This window comes from the organism of the source record quoted next, unplaced genomic scaffold (genome assembly GCF_019419815.1).
Source record: "Pyrus x bretschneideri cultivar Hongxiangsu unplaced genomic scaffold, Pyrus_bretschneideri_v1 Contig80, whole genome shotgun sequence".
Lineage (NCBI taxonomy): Eukaryota > Viridiplantae > Streptophyta > Magnoliopsida > Rosales > Rosaceae > Pyrus > Pyrus x bretschneideri.
This window is the reverse complement of record NW_025999821.1, coordinates 1606217-1627507: the sequence shown is the minus strand read 5'-3', so window position 1 is coordinate 1627507 and position 21291 is coordinate 1606217. Positions and strand designations below refer to the sequence as shown.

Here is a 21291-nt window from a genome sequence, read left to right as displayed (position 1 = left end):
ACAGTTCAAGTCGATCGCCACACGACCTACGCAGATTATCCCAATATCCAATAAGCCTACCTATCATTCTCTTAGTAGGCAAGACTCTCTAAATCATATTTCAAGAATCTTAAAGGAATATTCCTCCATCGGTGTGTAGACTAGGCAACACTTTGCTAAAAAGTTTAATGAACCTCGACGTCTAGTTTAACTCCTCAATTCTCTATAGATAGCCAAAGCCAACTAGTTTATTTTGGTAATAAAAAAGCTCTTACCACAGCCTTATTACTTCTTACCGTCTTTGTGACTTAGACATCAAAGGCCTTTTGGCTAACACCACACATGTGTTAGTCTCATACCCTTCCATAGCATATGAACTTAACACCACACCAATCCTTTGGGATTAGAGGTCTTATTATTTGTGTGTGGAGGTTTTGTTACTTCAATCCGGGGCGAAAATTTCCTCCCATACCTAGTTTTCATATATAACACCCTTCCATTTTACTATTTTTGAGATAAAATTGTTAAAAAAAGTAACGACTTATATAAAATGGGTTCCCTACTTATGCAATCTGTGTCTAATAATATCATGTCGCATTCAATTTGGGAAATGCGACGTTAAGGCGGAATCGTTCATGGCAAAGCCATTACATACCAAATCGGTCTTTTTATTTTATTTTATTTTTTAATGTGAAAGGTGCAGAAGTAGGCAACGTGGACCGGAGAGAAACGTGGAGAGAAACCAATGGTCGACGACGACCGTTGAATTCAATGCCAAACCCAAACCCAAAATCCCCCTCCTTCTGTCCGATCAAATTTCCCAAAATCTAAAAGTAAAGAAATTTAAAACAATTCAATTGAACCGACGATGATGGCTATGCTCATGCGGTCGCCTCCCCATCTTCCCATTCCGTTCTCTTCAGTGAGTCCCTTTCTTTCCATCTCCTCTGTTTCTTGCATTTCATGTAATTTTTATTTTCTTCACATTTCTGGGCTTTTTTTTTTAGAAATCTTTTTATGGCACATTTTCTGGGTTTTCTCTAGGATTCATCAAAGGGAAAAGGAAAAGGAAAATGGAATTCATGTTTATCAACATTTATTCATGAAAAAATTGAAAGGAAAATATAATAAAGTTGTGGTTCCAGTGGTTTTTTCAAAATCTCATGGGATTGATGAACCCAAATTGCTTTCTTTAATTGTTTAAGTTGGGATTGATCAAACCAAATTGCTTACTTCATATTTGTAGAGTTCCAGAAATGCTGCGCAACTGCTGGGGAATATCATGACAGGCAAGTCTGCTCGTCTCGTCTGACTTTGTTACTCTGCAAGTTTGCTTATATGATTGTGGTTACCGTTTTATATATACAGATATTATTCAGTCAAGTAGCACAAATTTGCGATTGCCAAGCAGTAGAGCAAGAGTCATTTCTTTTGACTGCTCCGTCAAGTCTGTCCAAACTTCATGCCAAATGTCTGTCCCTGGAACCTCCTCAAGGAGAGAAGATAAAGTGCCTTCGAGCTTCGTGAGAGATAAGAAGTTGGTTCCTGATTCTGATCCTCCTAGCATGCAAGATGTCAACCTTCTCTATCAGTTTTTCGACCAAAGGTCTATCAAATATCCTCATCTATTTTGCGTCCTTGTTGCATTTTCTGTTTGGGGAAATCCTTATATCTTTTACTGGTGATGTTTAATACCTGTCGGTTACCTTCAAAGATAAACCTTCAATTCATACTTGTCTTTACCAGTTTTTCTGTTTTTTTTTTATCTGTGATTTGCTATGTTCAGTACAAAGCTCATGGTGTTGACAGGAGCTGGAATCAGCACAGAATGTGGAATTCCCGACTACAGAAGGTTTTTTCTCTCCTTATTATTTCCTGTGTTATTGACTCTTCTCAGTTGATCAGATTGATGACTTTGAGTAGTGGTTGCCAACTGTTAGGCTCTCATTGGACTATTAACTTCTTCAGTTGACATTCGCCATTTGCATTTCAAGTCTACCTGTTTCATTCTTATGAATTTGTTCTGTCCACATACTTTGAGAGAGGCGGACCTTGGCATAATGTTAGGATTTGTTCCAGGTGGCCTTATAACATGGGTTTGAGTTGCAGAATCCTCTTATGAATAAGGGTATGGGTGTGTACATTTTGCCTTCTCCACACCCTTCATTTGCACGTCATTGGAATTAGAGGTTACGGTGGTGTACATCCTGCCTTCTCCAGACCTTGCACTTGCAGGAGCCTTCATATTATGGGTTTCTTTTGAAATGTATTATATATTAAGAGGTGTTTTGTATTTAATTATGCTGTTCTTGTGTATATAAGGGAAAATTTATCATTGTTTTGTTTAGAGTTGGTTTTAATATTTATTTCAAAATATCTGTTTTCTCAATGCGTACTTGGTATTATATGGTTGAATTTATTTCAGCCAAGGTTTACCAGGGAGCCTTAGCATATTATTAGACCATGATATTTATAATTGATGATTTGATGTTTTGAAATGCTAAATTTTCTCATCTATCAGTACTGTTTTCCTTCTTTGGCAGCCCCAATGGAGCTTATAGTTCTGGATTCAAACCAATTACCCATCAGGTGATCTGAAGGCATGTGCTGTGATACGTGTTCCTATAGCATTGTTTTTATTATAACAAGAGTTCCAGTTTAACCTTAGATTATTACTTTGTTTTTTTAGATAACCCTAAACAGAAAAAGGCAAAGACCTTCATACTCTTACTCTCCTGGTTTTCAACGTATAAATTAACTATTTGAGTGATGGCTGTACATGCAATCTCTTTATACCATCAGTTTAAAATTTTATAGTTCCCTAAATTTGTAGTCATTGTCAATTGAAAAATATGTGGTGATGATAGTTGATATGGTTGTTCTGTATGCATCAAACCTAGGATAAAAGCAAACCTTTCGTTTGTGAATCGATTTCTTAACTTGAGATAATGGATTAGCATATGCCTCTGCTAGTATTGAAGTTGTTCATGCATACATCTTTTGGTTTTAACAGAGAGGTGTCTTTTTCTTGCCTTTACTTCTTCTGCTAACCGAAGAGAGGTCTCAAGATTAGTATTATGATGTAATTATGTTAAATGAGGGACATCGTTTAGTTTCACCAAGTTTTCAGGATCATATATTCAAATCTTACATCACTTATCTTTCAAACAACAAATTGGAGCCTTGTAGCAGAAGAATCATGTTTACATCTCTGCACTGGCTGTACATGTCATTTAGTCAGCATATGAAATTTTGGGAGCAAAGTCCTGAATAAAAGAATCATGCGATGCATCGTTGTGACTTAGGCCTTAACTCCATTATCCCTAAAACTCGTCTTTAAATGATTAATTTTAAAAGAACCACATAGAATGGAAAACTGCATCTTTAAACTTTACCTTCTTTGATATATTATCAAATATGTCATGTTGGATAATTTGTTTTCACTTCTTTTCCGCGGAGACTTTACTGCTGTTCGGTTTTATAATATAATCTCAAAGCTCTAACTTCCAGATCTGCTTTTACTGGATTGACCAGGAGTTTCTTCGTTCTAGTCAGACCCGAAGGCGATATTGGGCAAGGAGTTATGCTGGATGGAGACGATTTTCTGCTGCAGAGCCTGGTTCAGCTCATATTTCTTTAGCATCTCTAGAAAAAGCTGGCCGGATAAATTTCATGATTACACAAAATGTTGATAGGTAAGTCGCGGTATGTATCTAGAGTCTTCCGTATTTCAAGGATTGTTGATTTTAATTTATTAAATCTTGCAAACTAATGGTCTATATTACAGAAAACTTGAGGAAATCAATTTATCGTGGATTTTGATTTGGATAAGGAATTCGTACTGCTATATACACAAATTTCTAGGTTGATATTTAAAATATTTCAGAATGAAAGACTAAAAAACTCAAAACTATGAATATTTTTTTCCATTCAAACTATTCCAAGAAAAAGAGGGTCCTATGATACGAGAATTATACGCACACAAATTAAACCCTCTTTTTGTCAATTGTAGTATAAGTATAAGTAGGGATCGTTCTGGACCGGGGATTAGGAGGGATTGTTAATCACTTGGATTTGACTCAAAAACGTAAAAACACAATATAAAACACTATACTAGACTCAAAGAATTCAAAACTAAACTTTAAAACACCAAAACAAACCAAAAGACTCAAAACAGCACCAAAACACTCAAAACTGCCTTAAAAACACTTTCTGGGCAGTTTTGAGCACTTTGAGTACTTTGGACGAATTTGGGTAATAACTTGAATCAAAACACTTAGAAACACAAACTAAGACACTTTCTAACTATATTGGACACTAAAGTAAAGGGGGATTGAGTTTTTGACGAAATTAACTAAAATGCACAGATTGTAATTAAAAACAGATTGTAAAGATGAATGTGATGGAATTGAATGGATGGGATAGCTAGCTAAGGGGTTCATCTCCATACATGTTACACTTGCATAATAAAACGATTTCCAATTGCATTTCAATAAACCATGATGCTCAACACCCCAAGTTAACCGTGATGCACTAATTAACTCTCAAATTTTCCTTATGTTATTGAATTGGATGATGCATGCGACAATTCAAATCATTCTCCAATGGTTCTCAACATGAATGCATAGAAGAGATACAATGAGAGATCATTATGTTCTATGAAAATTATAAGTGTTGACGAGGCAATTGTAACTATGAATGCATGATACTCTTGCCAAGAATTCATTTAACGTGATTGTTTATAAGCAACCTCCACTACTTGTGAATATAAGTTCGTAAATATTAGGTGAAACTCACTTATATTCTAGCGTCATATTTATGCATGAAAATTAAGCATGTACTCTCAATAAACATACATAAATAAGTTATCACTCAAACAGTTAAACAAATTGAATCCACAACTTATGAAACGTAATTAGAAGTAATCAAATCATATTGCAAGCATAAACATATATTTCGAATCCCCCCCTAACAAGGGGGGGTTTAGTTCCTCATGATACAAAACAAAGAGAATCAAAGAAACACCTAAACATTCCAACAACTCAAACTTGAATTGTATGAACGTTTAGGCCCTCTTCTCTTCCATTCCTCATTCGTACAAAACAAAGAGTATTGAAATTAAATATTGAAATCAAAGAAACACCTAAACATTCTAACAACTCAAACTTGAATTGTATGAACGTTTAGGCCCTCTTATCTTCATCTTCGTTGTAGCACAAGGTCTAAGGATAGTTTGATGGCGTAAATGGTTTGGGGAGTGGTGAAAATGGAAGGAGGAGAGCACGGCAATGGGAATGGTTGGTGTTTGTGACTGAAATGTGTATGGAAGAATGAATATCAATTTAGGTGAAATGGATGCTTATTTATAGGCGAAATGAGGGGAACATGACAGCTAGGAACTTAGTGGAAATCTGGAATGGTGATGGGAGATGCATGTGGCTGATTTATGCATGTGATTAAAGGGTGGGATTGCATGTGCTTTGACAGAAATGAAAGGGAATACACGGCATGGGGTGTTTTCTGGTGGTTGTGAGGTGGAAAGTTAGGTGGAAAGCTGGAATTTCAAAGGGGAATGCATGTGATTAAAGGGTGGAATGAATGGAATGCAATCTGAAATGGGAGATGGAATGGGATGCACGACAATGATGATGTTTGTGTGAATGATGGCAGATTGTGTGGGTGAGTGTGTGGTTGGAAATGCATGTGGAATGAATGATTTTGTTGCTTGAATTAAAGAATGGGAATGCAATCTGAAATGCATGTGAATTATGTTGGAAAGAAGGGGAAGTCACGGCACAAGGTAAGGGGGAGTGAATGTGGCTGAAATGCAAAGGGGGAATGATGATGAATGCATGTGCAATGACAGCTAGGTTGGTTGTGGAAAGCTGGAATTTCACAAAGAGAATGCATGTGCACGGTTTTGGTGTGGAGAAAGGAATAATCTGGAAATGCAAGGTGAATGATTAAATGGCTGAATTGGATTAAAGAATGGGAGTGATGGGTTGGAAATGATGGTGGGTTATGCACGGCAATGATGAATGGGATGGGTGGATTTGTTGATGATTGTGTTGGTGATGAATGCATGTGGAATTGCAAGGAGGAAGGTATGGTTACGGTTATGATAAGTGATAAGTGAATGTTGATGATAAGTGATAAGTGAATGGTTTGATAAGTGATAAGTGGTGATGATAAGTAATGATATGTGATTATGATAAGTGATAAGTGGTGATGATAAGTAATGATATGTGGGAGTGTGGCTGAAATGAAGGAGTGGAATGTTGGAATGTTATGCACGGCTAAGGATATAGGAAATGTTTAAATGTCCTAAAACTAAAGGGAACAAGGTTCCAACACTTTGGTCTTCAATTAGGTCTTTAATTTCGTCCAACACTTTGGCTCCAAGCATAAGCTATCCATCCTTAGCCCAAAAGTGCTCCAAAAGTCTCCAAAATGCATCTTTTTGCTCCTTTAGCCCTTTGGACCTACAAATACACGAAAATAGCTTAAAATACTAAAATAACTAAAGAAACATAACGTAAATGCACGAGAACAAGCCATTTAAGTCACATGAATATGCTCCTATCAAATACCCCCACACTTAACTTTTGCTAGTCCTCGAGCAAAACAGAATAAAAACAAATAAACAAAACGACACTAAACACGTAAAACACAACCTAAACCTTCCAACAACCGTCTTAGGGATTTTCAATGCACATGACATGTTAAAAATCATCATTCTCACAGATTTTAGTCATCTTCACACTTAAGTACATTCTTAATCATAGTCACCACATACTATTTCACAATTAAGGATTTAAAACCATGTTTTGAATGTAGTAACATGCCTTAGAGAATTTGCTCAATTCCTTACAAGATATGCACTCGATTTTCATTTAGATTTTCTAACTACACACCCTAATCTAGTCATATGTGAGAAGATTAATGAAAACGAACACTCACATATATATATCACAAAGAGAGCAATTCGGAGTTAATAAGCATGTTTAGATATGATCTCATGAATGGAATGCTACCACTTAGATGCGAGAACCAGTGACACCATATGCTCATACCAAGTTCAAACTCCACAAATTGAAACACATAACACTCAAGATTGAAGTCACGGGTTGTAATGGGGCTTGATGCGTGTGGATAACAAAGAAGGGATATGGAAAACAAATGTTCTTAAAGAAATAGTGAGCAAAGCACTTGAATCAACTTAGAATTCACTTTTGAATGAAAACTCAACTTTTGAACAAAAAGGGAGAATTTAGACAATTTACGGTCAGAATTGGTGTTTTGGACCCTTTCTTCAATCACTCATTCTTTCATTTTTTTCAAGCTCTTTTTTCTTTCTTTTTTTTTTTTTTTTTTTTTTTCTTTTCTTTTGAATCTCAAAACATACATAAACACTTAAACATTTTCTCCCCCACACTCATTTTCTTGCATAATGTAACTCAAAAGGAATTCATTTAAGTCATGCTCATTATCTTTTTAAGACAAGGGTATGGAATGTCCTAATCTAGGCTAGGTGAGGAAAATGTGGGTTAACAAAGAATAAAGGCTAAACAAAGCTCAACGGGGGTAAAACTTATAACAAATACGAAATATGGGAAGTGAGGCTATTTGGCTATGGTGGCAACTACACAACTTCATCTTGATATATGTTATGCAAATCAATAACATGCTTTGAATGAAATGGGCATGAGTTCTAGCATTTGGAACTGTATGATGAAACGCCTTCTAAGTAGTAACCAAGCAAAGAATAATGAGATCATGCAACGACTTTAGAAAACAAGAAATCACAGATTATACTCTCCAAAGAACGTTATAGGCTCAAGTCTCTCAGGGTTGTAGCGTTTGTTTGAGTTCCTTCCTTCAAGCATGTTACAAAAACGAATTTTTCTTTTATGATTGCATGTGAAGTCATACATTATAACCGTAACCAAGCATATATCAAGAGTAAATCAAACTTTTCTCTATGTTTATAACTCTTTTTAACAGTCATACACTTACAAACCAAATCCTTATCATTGTGTTTGAAGGTGACCTACGACACAAAAACGACTCAAAACACTCTTTTTTTAGGCTTTTCAAAAAATGTTTTTCAAATTTTTATGTGATTTTCGAATTTTTAAGTCAAAACACACTAAACACACTTAAAAACAGCAAGAAACAACATTTGAAGTTATGGTGGATAAAACCCTCCGAATTTGCATCAAAACACTTTAGTTACCCCCCCACACTTCAATCAAACATTGTCCTCAATGTTTAAAACACACTAAACAAAAGTAAACACATAAACAGCAACTAAACATACTAAATATGGCAGAATGTATCTAACAAAGAGAAGAGTTTAGAGATGCAAATCTGGTTATGGAGTGTAAATTCCATCTTCTCCTTGGTGATTGCAGTGAGGCTTCATCTTGAGTTTTTCCACAGGCTACTCTTGAACTGAGCTGGAGATTCTTTTGGTTTCCTCCGATCGTTGATTTTCCTTTGTGCTACTTTTGAATTGGGCAACAGGATTCTTTTGGTCTCCCCCGAAGGTCTGAGCTTACTCCTTTTATCTGTTTCTTTGTTCAATCTCTCCAATTCGTATTGAAGAGGGTTAGAGGATAACTCAGCATATGCTTGTCTCCTCATGCTTCAATGTATCATTTTCCTTTGCCTTACTTGCTCCCCTTTGCAGAAGTGGTCCCTTCTCTGGAAGTGTATCAACCGTTGAAGATGACTACTCGAGAGCAACGCTAGGTAAGCAACCAGGGAATAGAGTCCAGGTAGACTCCAAGTGCCGGCTGATTGCTTCTTTCACTTTGCCATGCAGGTAATATCAAGGACAAAGGAAAAGACAGGGAAAGAGCGTGATATGAGATACCTTTGCTATCGCCCTTGATGATATGAGATACCTTTGCTTTCGAAGAGGCAGCGAATGAATCCACATGCTTCGATCCACCGTTTCCTCTTGCCTCCTTTGTACTCCAGGCATTTGGTATCTTCTTTGGGGGATACATCCATGGTTGAAAATGTGTTCTCAAGAGAAGGAGAAAATTGAGCATGTTTGTGCGGGTTGGTTGCAGCTTACATTTTCGGCCGAGAAGGAAAGTTATGCGTTTGTGGGTGTATGCCTTGCCATGAATGTTGATGTATATAGGAATTGTAATGGCAAATGGCAGTGCGGATGCGGTAATGTCTTCCACGCGTTTTCTGAAAAGCCGGGAGCTTTTGACAAAGTGGCACGCGTCTTCTGAAAAGCCGGGAGCTTTTGACAAAGTTGCACTCGCTTTCTGGAAAGCCGGGAGCTTTCGGCTTTGTCACCCACGTTTGTCGGCAAAAGTGTGCAGCTGATTTCTCGCCTTCCACGCGTCTTCTGAAAAGCCGGGAGCTTTTGACAAAGTGGCACACGCTTTCTGAAAAGCCTGGATTGCGTCTGAAGAGCTGGCGATCTTTACGCCGGAAAATCCGGCTTTGAAGAGTGGTGTCTCTTCATTTCTGAATCGGTGAATGCCTCTCCTTTAATAGAGGTGATCGATCACCTCTAGCATGCACACTTGAAAATTGCCCAGAAATCGTCTCCGGCCCGTCGAGATTTCACTTCATCCAACCTTTCTCTTTTAACTTCTTGAAAAATGGCTAGCTCATCTAACCCATCGAACATTTGCTTAGATTTGAGTCTAAGCAATGATCATGTTGCGCCGCGTCAGGATAAGGTATGGTGCCCGTCTTTCTTATCTTCTCATGGCCCTCTTACAGATGAGGACTCTGTGATGACGGATGCAACAACGGCTACGATAGTAGCTCGGAACCTCCTCACTCCCAAAGATAGTCAGCTGCTTTCCGGACGGTCCGATGAGTTGGCCGTTCAAGAGTCCCTGGCTCTCAGTGTTCAGTGCGCTGGCTCTGTGTCCAACATGGGCCAACGTCTACTTGCTCGCTCCCGTTAGGTTGAGTCATTGATGGCGGAGGTGGAGAGTCTTAAGCAAGAGATCAAACAGCTTAAGTACGAGAACCGAAGTTTGGACGTGCTTGCCAACAATTATTCGACAGGCATGAAGAGGAAGCTTGATAAGCTTGATGACCGTCAAAGGCTTGCGGCTTTCTTCTAGAGTGGGTGCCTGGATCATTACACAGGTAAGCCGCCTCCCCGAATTTCAATTTTGTTTTATACTGATATGTTGTTAATGATCCAGGCACCCACTCTAGAATTTAAACCATTACCGGATCATCTCAAGTATCACCCCCCATTCAAAGATAAATTCCATGCCGTGGGTTCCAATTGAGCCTAAGAAGGCTTCGTCCGGCTGCAAGACGTAAAAGAAAGCGCTACTTGGGAGGCAACCCAATACAGTGAATAAAACAAAGCTTGTTCATTGATTTTTCGAGAAATTACAATTGTATCTAACAAAGAAAGAGAAAGATGGAGCCTTCACAAGGGTTGTGTACGTGAGGCCCCACTATGTGGCAACACTTTCAGAGCAGGAGGCATCGGAGCAGGAGGCATCGGAGCAGAAGGCATCGGAGCAAGAGGCATAGGAGCGGGAGGCACCGAAGATAGATCATTCAAGACCCCAATCCTTGGTGGAACGCTGGATGACCCAGGAAAAAGGTGCCTCTGGAAGAAAGTCGCAAGCCTTTGACGGTCATCAAGCTCATCAAGCTTCCTCTTCATGCCTGTCGAATAATTGTTGGCAAGCACGTGCAAACTTCGGTTCTCGTACTTAAGCTGTTTAATCTCTTGCTTAAGACTCTCCACCTCCGCCATCAATGATTCAACCTGACGGGAGCGAGCAAGTAGGCGTTGGCCCATGTTGGACACAGAGCCAGCGCACTGAACACTGAGAGCCAGGGACTCTTGAACGGCCAACTCATCGGACCGTCCGGAAAGCAGCTGACTATCTTTGGGAGTGAGGAGGTTCCGAGCTACTATCGTAGCCGTTGTTGCATCCGTCATCACAGAGTCCTCATCTGTAAGAGGACCATGAGAAGATAAGAAAGACGGGCACCATACCTTATCCTGACGCGGCGCAACATGATCATTGCTTAGACTCAAATCTAAGCAAATATTCGATGGATTAGATGAGCTAGCCATTTTTCAAGAAGTTAAAAGAGAAGGGTTGGATGGAGTGAAATCTCGACGGGCCGGAGACGATTTCTGGGCAATTTTCAAGTGTGCATGCTAGAGGTGATCGATCACCTCTATTAAAGGAGAGGCATTCATCGATTCAGAAATGAAGAGACACCACTCTTCAAAGCCGGATTTTCCGGCGTAAAGATCGCCAGCTCTTCAGACGCAATCCAGGCTTTTCAGAAAGCGTGTGCCACTTTGTCAAAAGCTCCCGGCTTTTCAGAAGACGCGTGGAAGGCGAGAAATCAGCTGCACACTTTAGCCGACAAACGTGGGTGACAAAGCCGAAAGCTCCCGGCTTTCCAGAAAGCGAGTGCAACTTTGTCAAAAGCTCCCGGCTTTTCAGAAGACGCGTGCCACTTTGTCAAAAGCTCCCGACTTTTCAGAAAACGCGTGGAAGACATTGCCGCATCCGCACTGCCATTTGCCATTACAATTCCTATATACATCAACATTCATGGCAAGGCATACACCCACAAACGCATAACTTTTCTTCTCGGCCGAAAATGTAAGCTGCAACCAACCCATACAAACATGCTCAATTTTCTCCTTCTCTTGAGAACACATTTTCAACCATGGATGTATCCTCCAAAGAAGATACCAAATGCTTGGAGTACAAAGGAGGCAAGAGGAAACGGTGGATCGAAGCATGTGGATTCATTCGCTGCCTCTTCGAAAGCAAAGGTATCTCATATCATGCTCTTTCCCTGTCTTTTCCTTTGTCCTTGATATTACCTGCATGACAAAGTGAAAGAAGCAATCAGCCGGCACTTGGAGTCTACCTGGACTCTATTCCCTGGTTGCTTACCTAGCGTTGCTCTCGAGTAGTCATCTTCAACGGTTGATACACTTCCAGAGAAGGGACCACTTCTGCAAAGGGGAGCAAGTAAGGCAAAAGAAAATGATACATTGAAGCATGAGGAGACAAGTATATGCTGAGCTATCCTCTAACCCTCTTCAATACGAATTGGAGAGATTGAACAAAGAAACAGATAAAAGGAGTAAGCTCAGACCTTCGGGGGAGACCAAAAGAATCCTGCTGCCCAGTTCAAAAGTAGCTCAAAGGAAAATCAACGATCGGAGGAAACCAAAAGAATCTCCAGCTCAGTTCAAGAGTAGCCTGTGGAAAAACTCAAGATGAAGCCTCACTGCAATCACCAAGGAGAAGATGGAATTTACACTCCATAACCAGATTTGCATCTCTAAACTCTTCTCTTTGTTAGATACATTCTGCCATATTTAGTATGTTTAGTTGCTGTTTATGTGTTTACTTTTGTTTGGTGTGTTTTAAACATTGAGGACAATGTTTGATTGAAGTGTGGGGGGGTAACTAAAGTGTTTTGATGCAAATTCGGAGGGTTTTATCCACCATAACTTGCATAATAAAAAGATTTCCAATTGCATTTCAATAAATCATGAATTCTCAACACCCCAAGTTAACCGTGATGCACTAATTAACCTTCAAATCTTCCTAACGTTATTGAATTGGATGATTGCATACGACAACCCAAAACATTCCCCACAAGTCCCCTACATGATTGCATAATAGAGATACAAGCAAGAATCATTACGCTCTATGAAAATTATAAGTGTTGACGAGGCATTCGTTACTATGATTGCATGAAACTTATGCGAAGAATTCGTTTAACGCGATTGTTTATAAGCAACCTCCACTACTTGTGAATATAAGTTCGTAACTATTAGGTGAAACTCACTTATATTCTAGCGTCATATTCATGCATGAAAATTAAGCGTGTACTCTCAATAAACATACATAAATAAGTTATCAATCAAACAGTTAAACAAATTGAATCCACAACTTATGAAACGCAATTAGAAGTAATCAAATCAAAATGCAAGCATAAACATATATTTCGAATCATCCCCTAGCCAAGGGGGGGTTTAGTTCCTCATGATACAAAACAAAGAGAATCAAAGAAACACCTAAACATTCCAACAACTCAAACTTGAATTGTATGAACGTTTAGGCTCTCTTCTCTTCCATTCCTCATTCGTACAAAACAAAGAGTATTTAAATTAAACATTAAAATCAAAGAAACACCTAAACATTCCAACAACTCAAACTTGAATTGTATGAACGTTTAGGTCCTCTTATCTTCCTCTTCGTTGTAGCACAAGGTCTAAGGATAGTTTGATGGTGTGAATGGTTTGGGGAGTGGTGAAAATGGAAGGAGGAGAGCACGGCAATGGGAATGGTTGGTGTTTGTGACTGAAATGTGTATGGAAGAATGAATATCAATTTAGGTGAAATGGATGCTTATTTATAGGCGAAATGGGGGGAACATGACAGCTAGGAACTTAGTGGAAATCTGGAATGGTGATGGGAGATGCATGTGGCTGATTTATGCATGTGATTAAAGGGTAGGATTGCATGTGCTTTGACATAAATGAAAAGGAATACATGGCATGGGGTGTTTTCTGGTGGTTGTGAGGTGGAAAACTAGGTGGAAAGCTGGAATTTCAAAGGGGAATGCATGTGATTAAAGGGTGGAATGAATGGAATGCAATCTGAAATGGGAGATGGAATGGGATGCACGGCAATGATGGTGTTTGTGTGAATGATGGCAGATTGTGTGTGTGAGTGTGTGGTTGGAAATGCATGTGGAATGAATGATTTTGTTGGTTGAATTAAAGAATGGGAATGCAATCTGAAATGCATGTGAATTATGTTGGAAAAAAGGGGAAGTCACGGCACAAGGTAAGGGGGAGTGAATGTGGCTGAAATGCAAAGGGGGAATGATGATGAATGCATGTGCAATGACAGCTAGGTTGGTTGTGGAAAGCTGGAATTTCACAAAGAGAATGCATGTGCACGGTTTTGGTGTGGAGAAAGGAATAATCTGGAAATGAAAGGTGAATGATTAAATGGCTGAATTGGATTAAAGAATGGGAGTGATGGGTTGGAAATGATGGTGGGTTATGTACGGCAATGATGAATGGGATGGGTGGATTTGTTGATGATTGTGTTGGTGATGAATGCATGTGGAATTGTAAGGAGGAAGGTATGGTTATGGTTATGATAAGTTATAAGTGAATGTTGATGATAAGTGATAAGTGAATGGTTTGATAAGTGATAAGTGGTGATGATAAGTAATGATATGTGATTATGATAAGTGATAAGTGGTGATGATAAGTAATGATATGTGGGAGTGTGGCTGAAATGAAGAAGTGGAATGTTGGAATGTTATGCACGGCTAAGGATATAGGAAAGGTTTAAATGTCCTAAAACTAAAGGAACAAGGTTCCAACACTTTGGTCTTCAATTAGGTCTTCAATTTCGTCCAACACTTTGGCTCCAAGCATAAGCTATCCATCCTTAGCCCAAAAGTGCTCCAAAAGTCTTCAAAATGCATCTTTTGCTCCTTTAGCCTTTTGGACCTACAAATACACGAAAATAGTTTAAAGTACAAAAATAACTAAAGAAACATAACGTAAATGCACGAGAACAAGCCATTTAAGTCGCATGAATATGCTCCTATCATCCTAAACTATCAATAATTCTTTCCCTTCATTTTCTCATGTCAGGTTGCATCACCGTGCTGGTAGTAACCCGATCGAATTACATGGAACAGTATATTCTGTCATTTGTATAGACTGTGGTTTTTCCTTCCCTCGGAATCTATTTCAAGACCAAGTTAAGGCCCTTAATCCAAAGGTTAGTCTTGTGCAGTTTATTTATACTGTAGGACTCATGGTTTTAACTTCTAATGTTATGTTGTTTTTAATGATTTAGAAATAAACTTTATGAAGTTCTTTGATTTATAGTTATTGAAACCTTTTTTTAAGGGGTTTTCCCCCTTTCTGCTTTAGTGTAAAAATGACCGAATATTTCAGTGTTGGCACTACCTAATGAAATACTTTAGTCGGATATTTTAGTTAATCAAGTAGTATAATGGATTACAATTTTGTAAGAGAGAGGATTTATGGGAGAAAGAAGACAGTGAATGTAATTAGGGAATAATAATAGGGAACTTATAAGGGGTGTGAAGTATAAGTGTAGACGGATATTACTACAGTAGATGAGATTCGAATACATGAACCATAAGTGTAGATGGATATTACATATTACTACAGTTCATTACGGGGCACATAGATTTCTAAAGGGAGACCTGGAAAAGTCTTATCTATTGAGAAACAACCAATGCTTTGATAAATACTTGGTTTCTTTTTGGTAAAATCTGATCTGCCCAAACTGTTGGCACTGACCCCTATAATTTACTCAATAATTGCTCTTCCTCCATAAGCACCCTTTCAGAAATTTGTACATTTTCATTTAATGAAAATTTTTAGTGCACCTATAAAGTTTTGATGTATGTTTCAAGTATATTTAGTATTCCAAGTTTTCAACTAGAGAAAGAACAGTAAAAATTGACATGTTTGATGCTATGGATAGCGGAATAGATTGTTGCCTGAAAACTGACCCGGTGCACTCTCTCAGTCCTACCCACCCATGGCTACCCACCATCTGAGCCACCACACAAACTGGAGCACGCACACACACACAAACACACGCAAACACATATATATATAGGCTTTCTATCCCATGGTAAAATTCAGCAATCAGAACAGTCTAGATTTTAGATTCTCATTCAACTGTCAACGACAACAACAACAAAGCCTTTTCCCACTAAGTGGGGTCGGCTATATGAATCCTAGAATGCCATTGCGCTTGGTTCTGTGTCACGCCTTCCGTTAGATCCAAGTACTCTAAGTCATTTCTTAAGAGTCTCTTCCAAAGTCTTCCTAGGTCTTCATCTACCCCTTCGGCCCTAAACCTCTGTCCCCGTAATCACATCTTCTAACCGGAGCGTCAGTAGGCCTTCGTTTCACATGTCCAAATCACCGTAACCAATTTTCTCTCATCTGTCCTTCAATTTCGGCTACTCCTAGTTTACCTCGAATATCCTCATTCCTAATCTTATCCTTTCTCGTGTGCCCACACATCCAACGAAGCATTCTCATCTCCGTTACACTGATTTTATGTACATGTTGATGCTTTACTGCCCAACATTTTGTGCCATAAAGATTGCCGGCCTTATGGCCGTCCTGTAAAATATTCCCTTGAGCTTTAGTGGCATACGACAGTCACACAACACGCCGGATGCACTCTTCCACTTCATCTATCCAGCTTGTATTCTATGGTTGAGGTCTCCATCCAACTCTCCGTTCTTTTGCAAGATAGATCCTAGGTAGCGAAAGCGGTCGCTCTTTGGTACTTCCTGATCTCCAATCCTCACCCCTAACACATTTGAGCCTCCATTTGCACTGAATTTTCAACTGTCATTCCTGCAAAAAATTTCAAATCCAAAACTGTTGTCATCTAAAATGTGCAAAAAAGAAAAACGGTTTGATAGATAAAGCTGAAATTCAAATGAAGAAAATCAAACGGTTAAACAATTATTGATTTACCCATTTTTGGCATGGATAAACATTGAAAGAGAATCTAAAAAATGAACGATTTCGATTGTTGAATAATACCCTAGAAATAGGATGTCAATAACTTAAGAAAGTTATGGACATCCTTAAGATAGAAAGCATTTGCCTCCTTAGAAAGTAATTTTATTTAAATTTTTTCGTTGAGTTATTTCGTGAATAATGGAGTGAAGTTTGTTTAGGTTGCAAACTCGTGTATTAATCAGAATGGTGGACTAATGAGCAAGTAAATTTCCTTCTACTGCAGTGGGCAGAAGCAATTGAATGTTTGGATTATGGTAACCCCGGATCACAAAAGAGCTTTGGCATGAAGCAAAGACCTGATGGTGACATTGAAATTGATGAAAAATTTTGGGAAGAGGAATTTGACATCCCTACGTGTCCAAAGTGCAATGGAGTGCTTAAACCTGATGTAAGACATTTGCCTAATTTATTTAACTGATAGGAACGTAAGTCGTATTTCTTCTTCGTCAAAAATGGTTATTCATATCTTGTAAAAAATCTCTATTAACACTTAAGAATTTTCAGTATCATTCTTAATTGCATAATATTCTCATGCATTCAGTATTTCATTGATATGTTTCAGTAGTGGTGCTTGTATATTGAGTGAACCTGACCAAGAGGAACTTTGAAGGTCTATAGGCGGTTTTTTTTTAAGAAGTCAGAGAAAAAAAAGTCATTTTTAGGGGCCCTGTGTTTATTGCAAGTTAACATCAAGGTATTTTAATACTATAAGGGAGTGAGAAGATTTATTCTTTACGTTTTTTTGTAAATGCAAACATGTATGCATAGAGTCCGAGACACTGACAATTTAGTGACGAAGATTAACATCGATGTATTCCAATACAACAAGGGAGTGATTATATTTATTCCTTACACTTCTCTACACTCAACAATATAGCAAGATAAGCATTCACAAATTTTTCTGATGCAAATCAACCACTGTAATAGAAGTTGCATTAACAAACCCATGTTCATATGTACCAAAGCATATAATTCCTTGAGTTGAGAAAATGCAATTTTGTAGTTAGTAAACACAAATATAATATGTACGCAGTTAGTTCATTGGAAGTGAATGCTTGAAAGATGTATGGTTTTTGGTTTCTAATTTTTTTGTTGGATCTGGATTTTGGAATGTTTACCTCCTGTTGTGTGACTTTATTGCCTTTTATTAGTCTTTACTGGGTTTTGTCCTATAGTTGCTATCTTTCCATAGTTCTGTAAAATTTCCAATATAAATGTATTGCTGAGTCTCATATCAAGTCAAGCAATTACAGACATATGTTCTAAGTTGTCATTTTAATGCTTTGAGTAGAGAAGTATCCTATGAGGTACTGTCAGGATTCAAAAGAAAATAAAATTGTTTGGAGAATGAAATAGCATTGCAGTAATACTGGTGGTCTCCTTTATTATATTATGTGTCGAATGTCACCTCTGATTTTTGAGCAAGTTCTAATGCCACCCTGTGGTTTATAGTTGATGAATTGATCCAATGCCCCCACAAACTTAGGTTTTTGCTTCGGTAGCCCCTCCGTCATCTGTCTGTCAAAACTCTCGCATTACGTGATAATGACATGGTGCTCCAAGGAATTAGGTAACAAGTGCTGAACGTTTAAATTATTTCAATTTACTTTCCTACCTTTGTTCTTTATTGTGTTTTTTGAAACTCTCTCCTACTCATGTTCTCCCTCTCCTCCACTTAGTCCCCCACCACCACTCACCCACCTCCCGTCTCTTCCTCTTTCCTATTCCTCATACCATGACAACCAGACTCAGCTTTTGCACCCCACAGATTATTCATTACCAGCCCAGCTATCCTCCTTACCCAAACATATGGTATCCAGGCAAAGCCTCAATTTTTTATGGTCATCAAAGAAGTAAGTCAAAGCTCCACTTTTGCCCCATTGAAACCGCAAGAAATTATAGCACCAATGACCATGAGCATGCATTTTGACTAGACATGTGAATCCAAAACCCCATACAACCACGGAGCATCCAGAAAATGAAACTCTAACACACTTACCCCCGTCCTCCCTCTCACTATTCACCGGCAACCATGTTGCGTTTCTACTCATAGCACCACCGTAACGTTTTTTTTTTTTTTTTTTTGGGTCATATTTTCAAAATAAGAACGCTTATTGCATTATATTTTGGATCATTTTATGTATGCTGTGAATTAGTGATGGTGTCTAGATATGGATCTGCCTACTTCTTTGCCTAGAATTATGAGACTACCGGGCAGTACCATTGGGCACTGAGGAAGGCTGAAGTAGGAAGAATGTAGGTGCTGTGGAGGGTGACTTTGGAAGGAGAGAGGGGAGGGTGCATACAAGGAAGGAGAGAGAGTGCAAGGAGTTTTAAGCAGAAAAAGAGAAGACACACTAGATAGTTTGCTTCTTAAGAAATAATATGGGTTGTAGGTATATTATGATTTCTTCATTTTAGTAATAAATAGGCAATGATGGGCTTCTTGAACCTGTCAGAAATTCGATCACCATGCAACATTACTTGAAATAGGAGTTGTATACCTTATGTCGTAACTTCTGAAAGTGAAGGTACTTGTGTTTCTCGTGAGTTTATTTTTTCTTCTAAGAATGCACAAGTAATTTAGAACATTGTATATGTCAGTTATCCATATTTTGTGGTATCATTCTGGAAATGAGTCACTTATTTATTGTGTAGTCATGCATGTGCTTTCTATGAATTCTCACCCACTTTTCATTGCACCGTTTTACTTAATGGATGTGTACGCTTCCAATATTTCGTACATCTCAATACACCTTTTTGTTGCATGGTGAATGTCAAGGTTATCTTCTTTGGTGATAATGTCCCCAAGGACAGAGCTGAGAAGACAATCCAATCTGCAAAAGAATGTGATGCTTTTCTCGTGCTAGGATCATCACTAATGACCATGTCTGCTTACCGGCTTGTCAGGTGCATATCTTTCCTTCATTTTATAGTTGTACTTTAGTTTTTTATCAAATCATTTTGTATGCCCGTCCTAATTCTACACCAGGTTCCCTTGTCATAGGGCATTTATAATACCACAATTTAACCCAATTTTGGAAGATAAAAAACTTAAAACCATAAATGTATATGCCTTCGAGGCATGCAAATGATTAGGGACACATCACAATCACTTGAGGTTGGTTGCTTTATGCCTTAGTCACTCTCCATTCTGGTGCTAGACAAGGTTTAACAAATTCTAGAACATCGGTGTTTTCCGATGAGAAAATCTGATGTAAGCAAAGCAAAACATGTGTACGTAAACAATAAGAGTATTGGAAACAAGGTCGTCAATGCTTATTATTTATTCATTTTCTGGGGACTTGATTTTGTTTAAGTATTTCTTGTTTGTGTTTGGGATTTTTCATAAGTAGCTTTGACTTTCCGACTTTACAGAGCTGCACATGAGGCAGGTGCTGCTACTGCAATTGTCAATGTAGGAGTGACTCGTGCAGACGATATTGTACCTTTGAAAATCAATGCTCGACTGGGAGAGGTATAGCCTTTCTTGTTGGCAGATGGGTCTACAGAATGGTCTTAGCTTATCAGAATCTAACAAGCATTGCAATTTTACAGATTCTACCTAGAGTACTTGACATGGGATCCCTCGGTGTCCCTGCCATTGGTTGATTTGACCTGTAAAGAGGTGTTCTGATCTGTAGAAGCTTGCTTTGGCTTTATCAGTAGATATAGAAGACCACAAGAAATTGAGAGGTGCTGCCAAATTCTTTTAGTTTCTCAGTCTCTGAAATGAAAACATGAAAAGTTGTAGCTAGTCAATGCGAAGACAATGGATTTTCTGCGCGGGACGAGAAAGATAAAGATAAGGAGAACGTTGGATATGCCAAAAGGAAATAACATTGTTCGCTCCGCGTACATAGATGATCTGGTGTCCGTGTCATAGACGTTTATAGACCCCAGAACATGAAATGCCAGTGACTTCATTGAATTGCTTTAAAGAGGGATTTTATTGGCTGAGCCTTAGCATAGAGATTTTACGCATTGGACATGTTTGAAAAATGAGTATTGCAAACAGGTATTTGGATGATTGAAATTATGATATAGAAAAATTGTGATTATTGTTAATGTTACCCGTGAGGGTAGTGCGTGAGCACGATTGAGACTTGGATCAACGATGTATGTATATTTCCCAATGAGGGGCAAGATGGTAATATTGCACCCTCGGGAATTTGTTACTTGCTTATTGAGACAACAGTAAGTTGTTGGTATTGCGGGCAGCAGATCGTAATATCATTGACTTATTCGTTGGGTTCGTTAAGCAAATAGACAAGTAAGTCATTCTATGTTAGCTTTTGTATTTACTTATTTAGTTAGTTATTTATTGTCTGGGCTCGACCCAAAGATGCTACATGTTCATTTTCGGGGTACGTAACGCAACAAGTGCGTAAGTGAAAAATAGTCTATGTTTAGTTTTAATTTTAGTACAATAACTTTATGTTATTATATACGTATATACATTTTCCTATCCTCTGGAGTACATTATGTTTAGTATGATTTCAAAATTTCAAGAAAGAAATTTTTTTAAGGTGGATAGATTGTGACAACCCGTTCCTAAAATTTCATTTTTATTTATTTTAATCAAGGGAATTGATGAAAATGCCCTAGAGGCAAGGATTTTGACTTCTGTCGACCATCGTCTAAAGAAACATATGACTTCTTCTTTTGGCGTATTTGTGTAATACTCGTTGGTACAAACGCATAGGCGA

The 21291-nt window shown here is 38.3% G+C and overlaps 1 protein-coding gene across 1 annotated transcript; it reads left to right on the top strand.

Moving 5' to 3' along the window:
* Window positions 1–701: 701 nt before the first annotated feature.
* Window positions 702–20650, top strand: LOC103964568 (NAD-dependent protein deacylase SRT2-like). The gene is made up of 11 exons (XM_009377516.3): window positions 702–901; window positions 1226–1268; window positions 1348–1585; window positions 1766–1831; window positions 2523–2568; window positions 3514–3674; window positions 14651–14780; window positions 16806–16970; window positions 19365–19492; window positions 19961–20060; window positions 20141–20650. The coding sequence occupies exons 1-11, from the start codon at window positions 848–850 to the stop codon at window positions 20192–20194; spliced, it is 1185 nt and encodes a 394-aa protein (XP_009375791.2). The 5' UTR covers window positions 702–847; the 3' UTR covers window positions 20195–20650.
* The last annotated feature ends 641 nt before the right edge of the window (window positions 20651–21291 follow it).

Coding starts and splice junctions, on each gene's coding strand:
- LOC103964568 (XM_009377516.3), top strand. CDS start 848: ATGATGGCTATGCTCATGCGGTCGCCTCCCCATCTTCCCATTCCGTTC. Junction 14,781..16,805: donor TTAAGGCCCTTAATCCAAAG/GTTAGTCTTGTG, acceptor CTTCTACTGCAG/TGGGCAGAAGCAATTGAATG. Junction 16,971..19,364: donor ATGGAGTGCTTAAACCTGAT/GTAAGACATTTG, acceptor GTGAATGTCAAG/GTTATCTTCTTTGGTGATAA.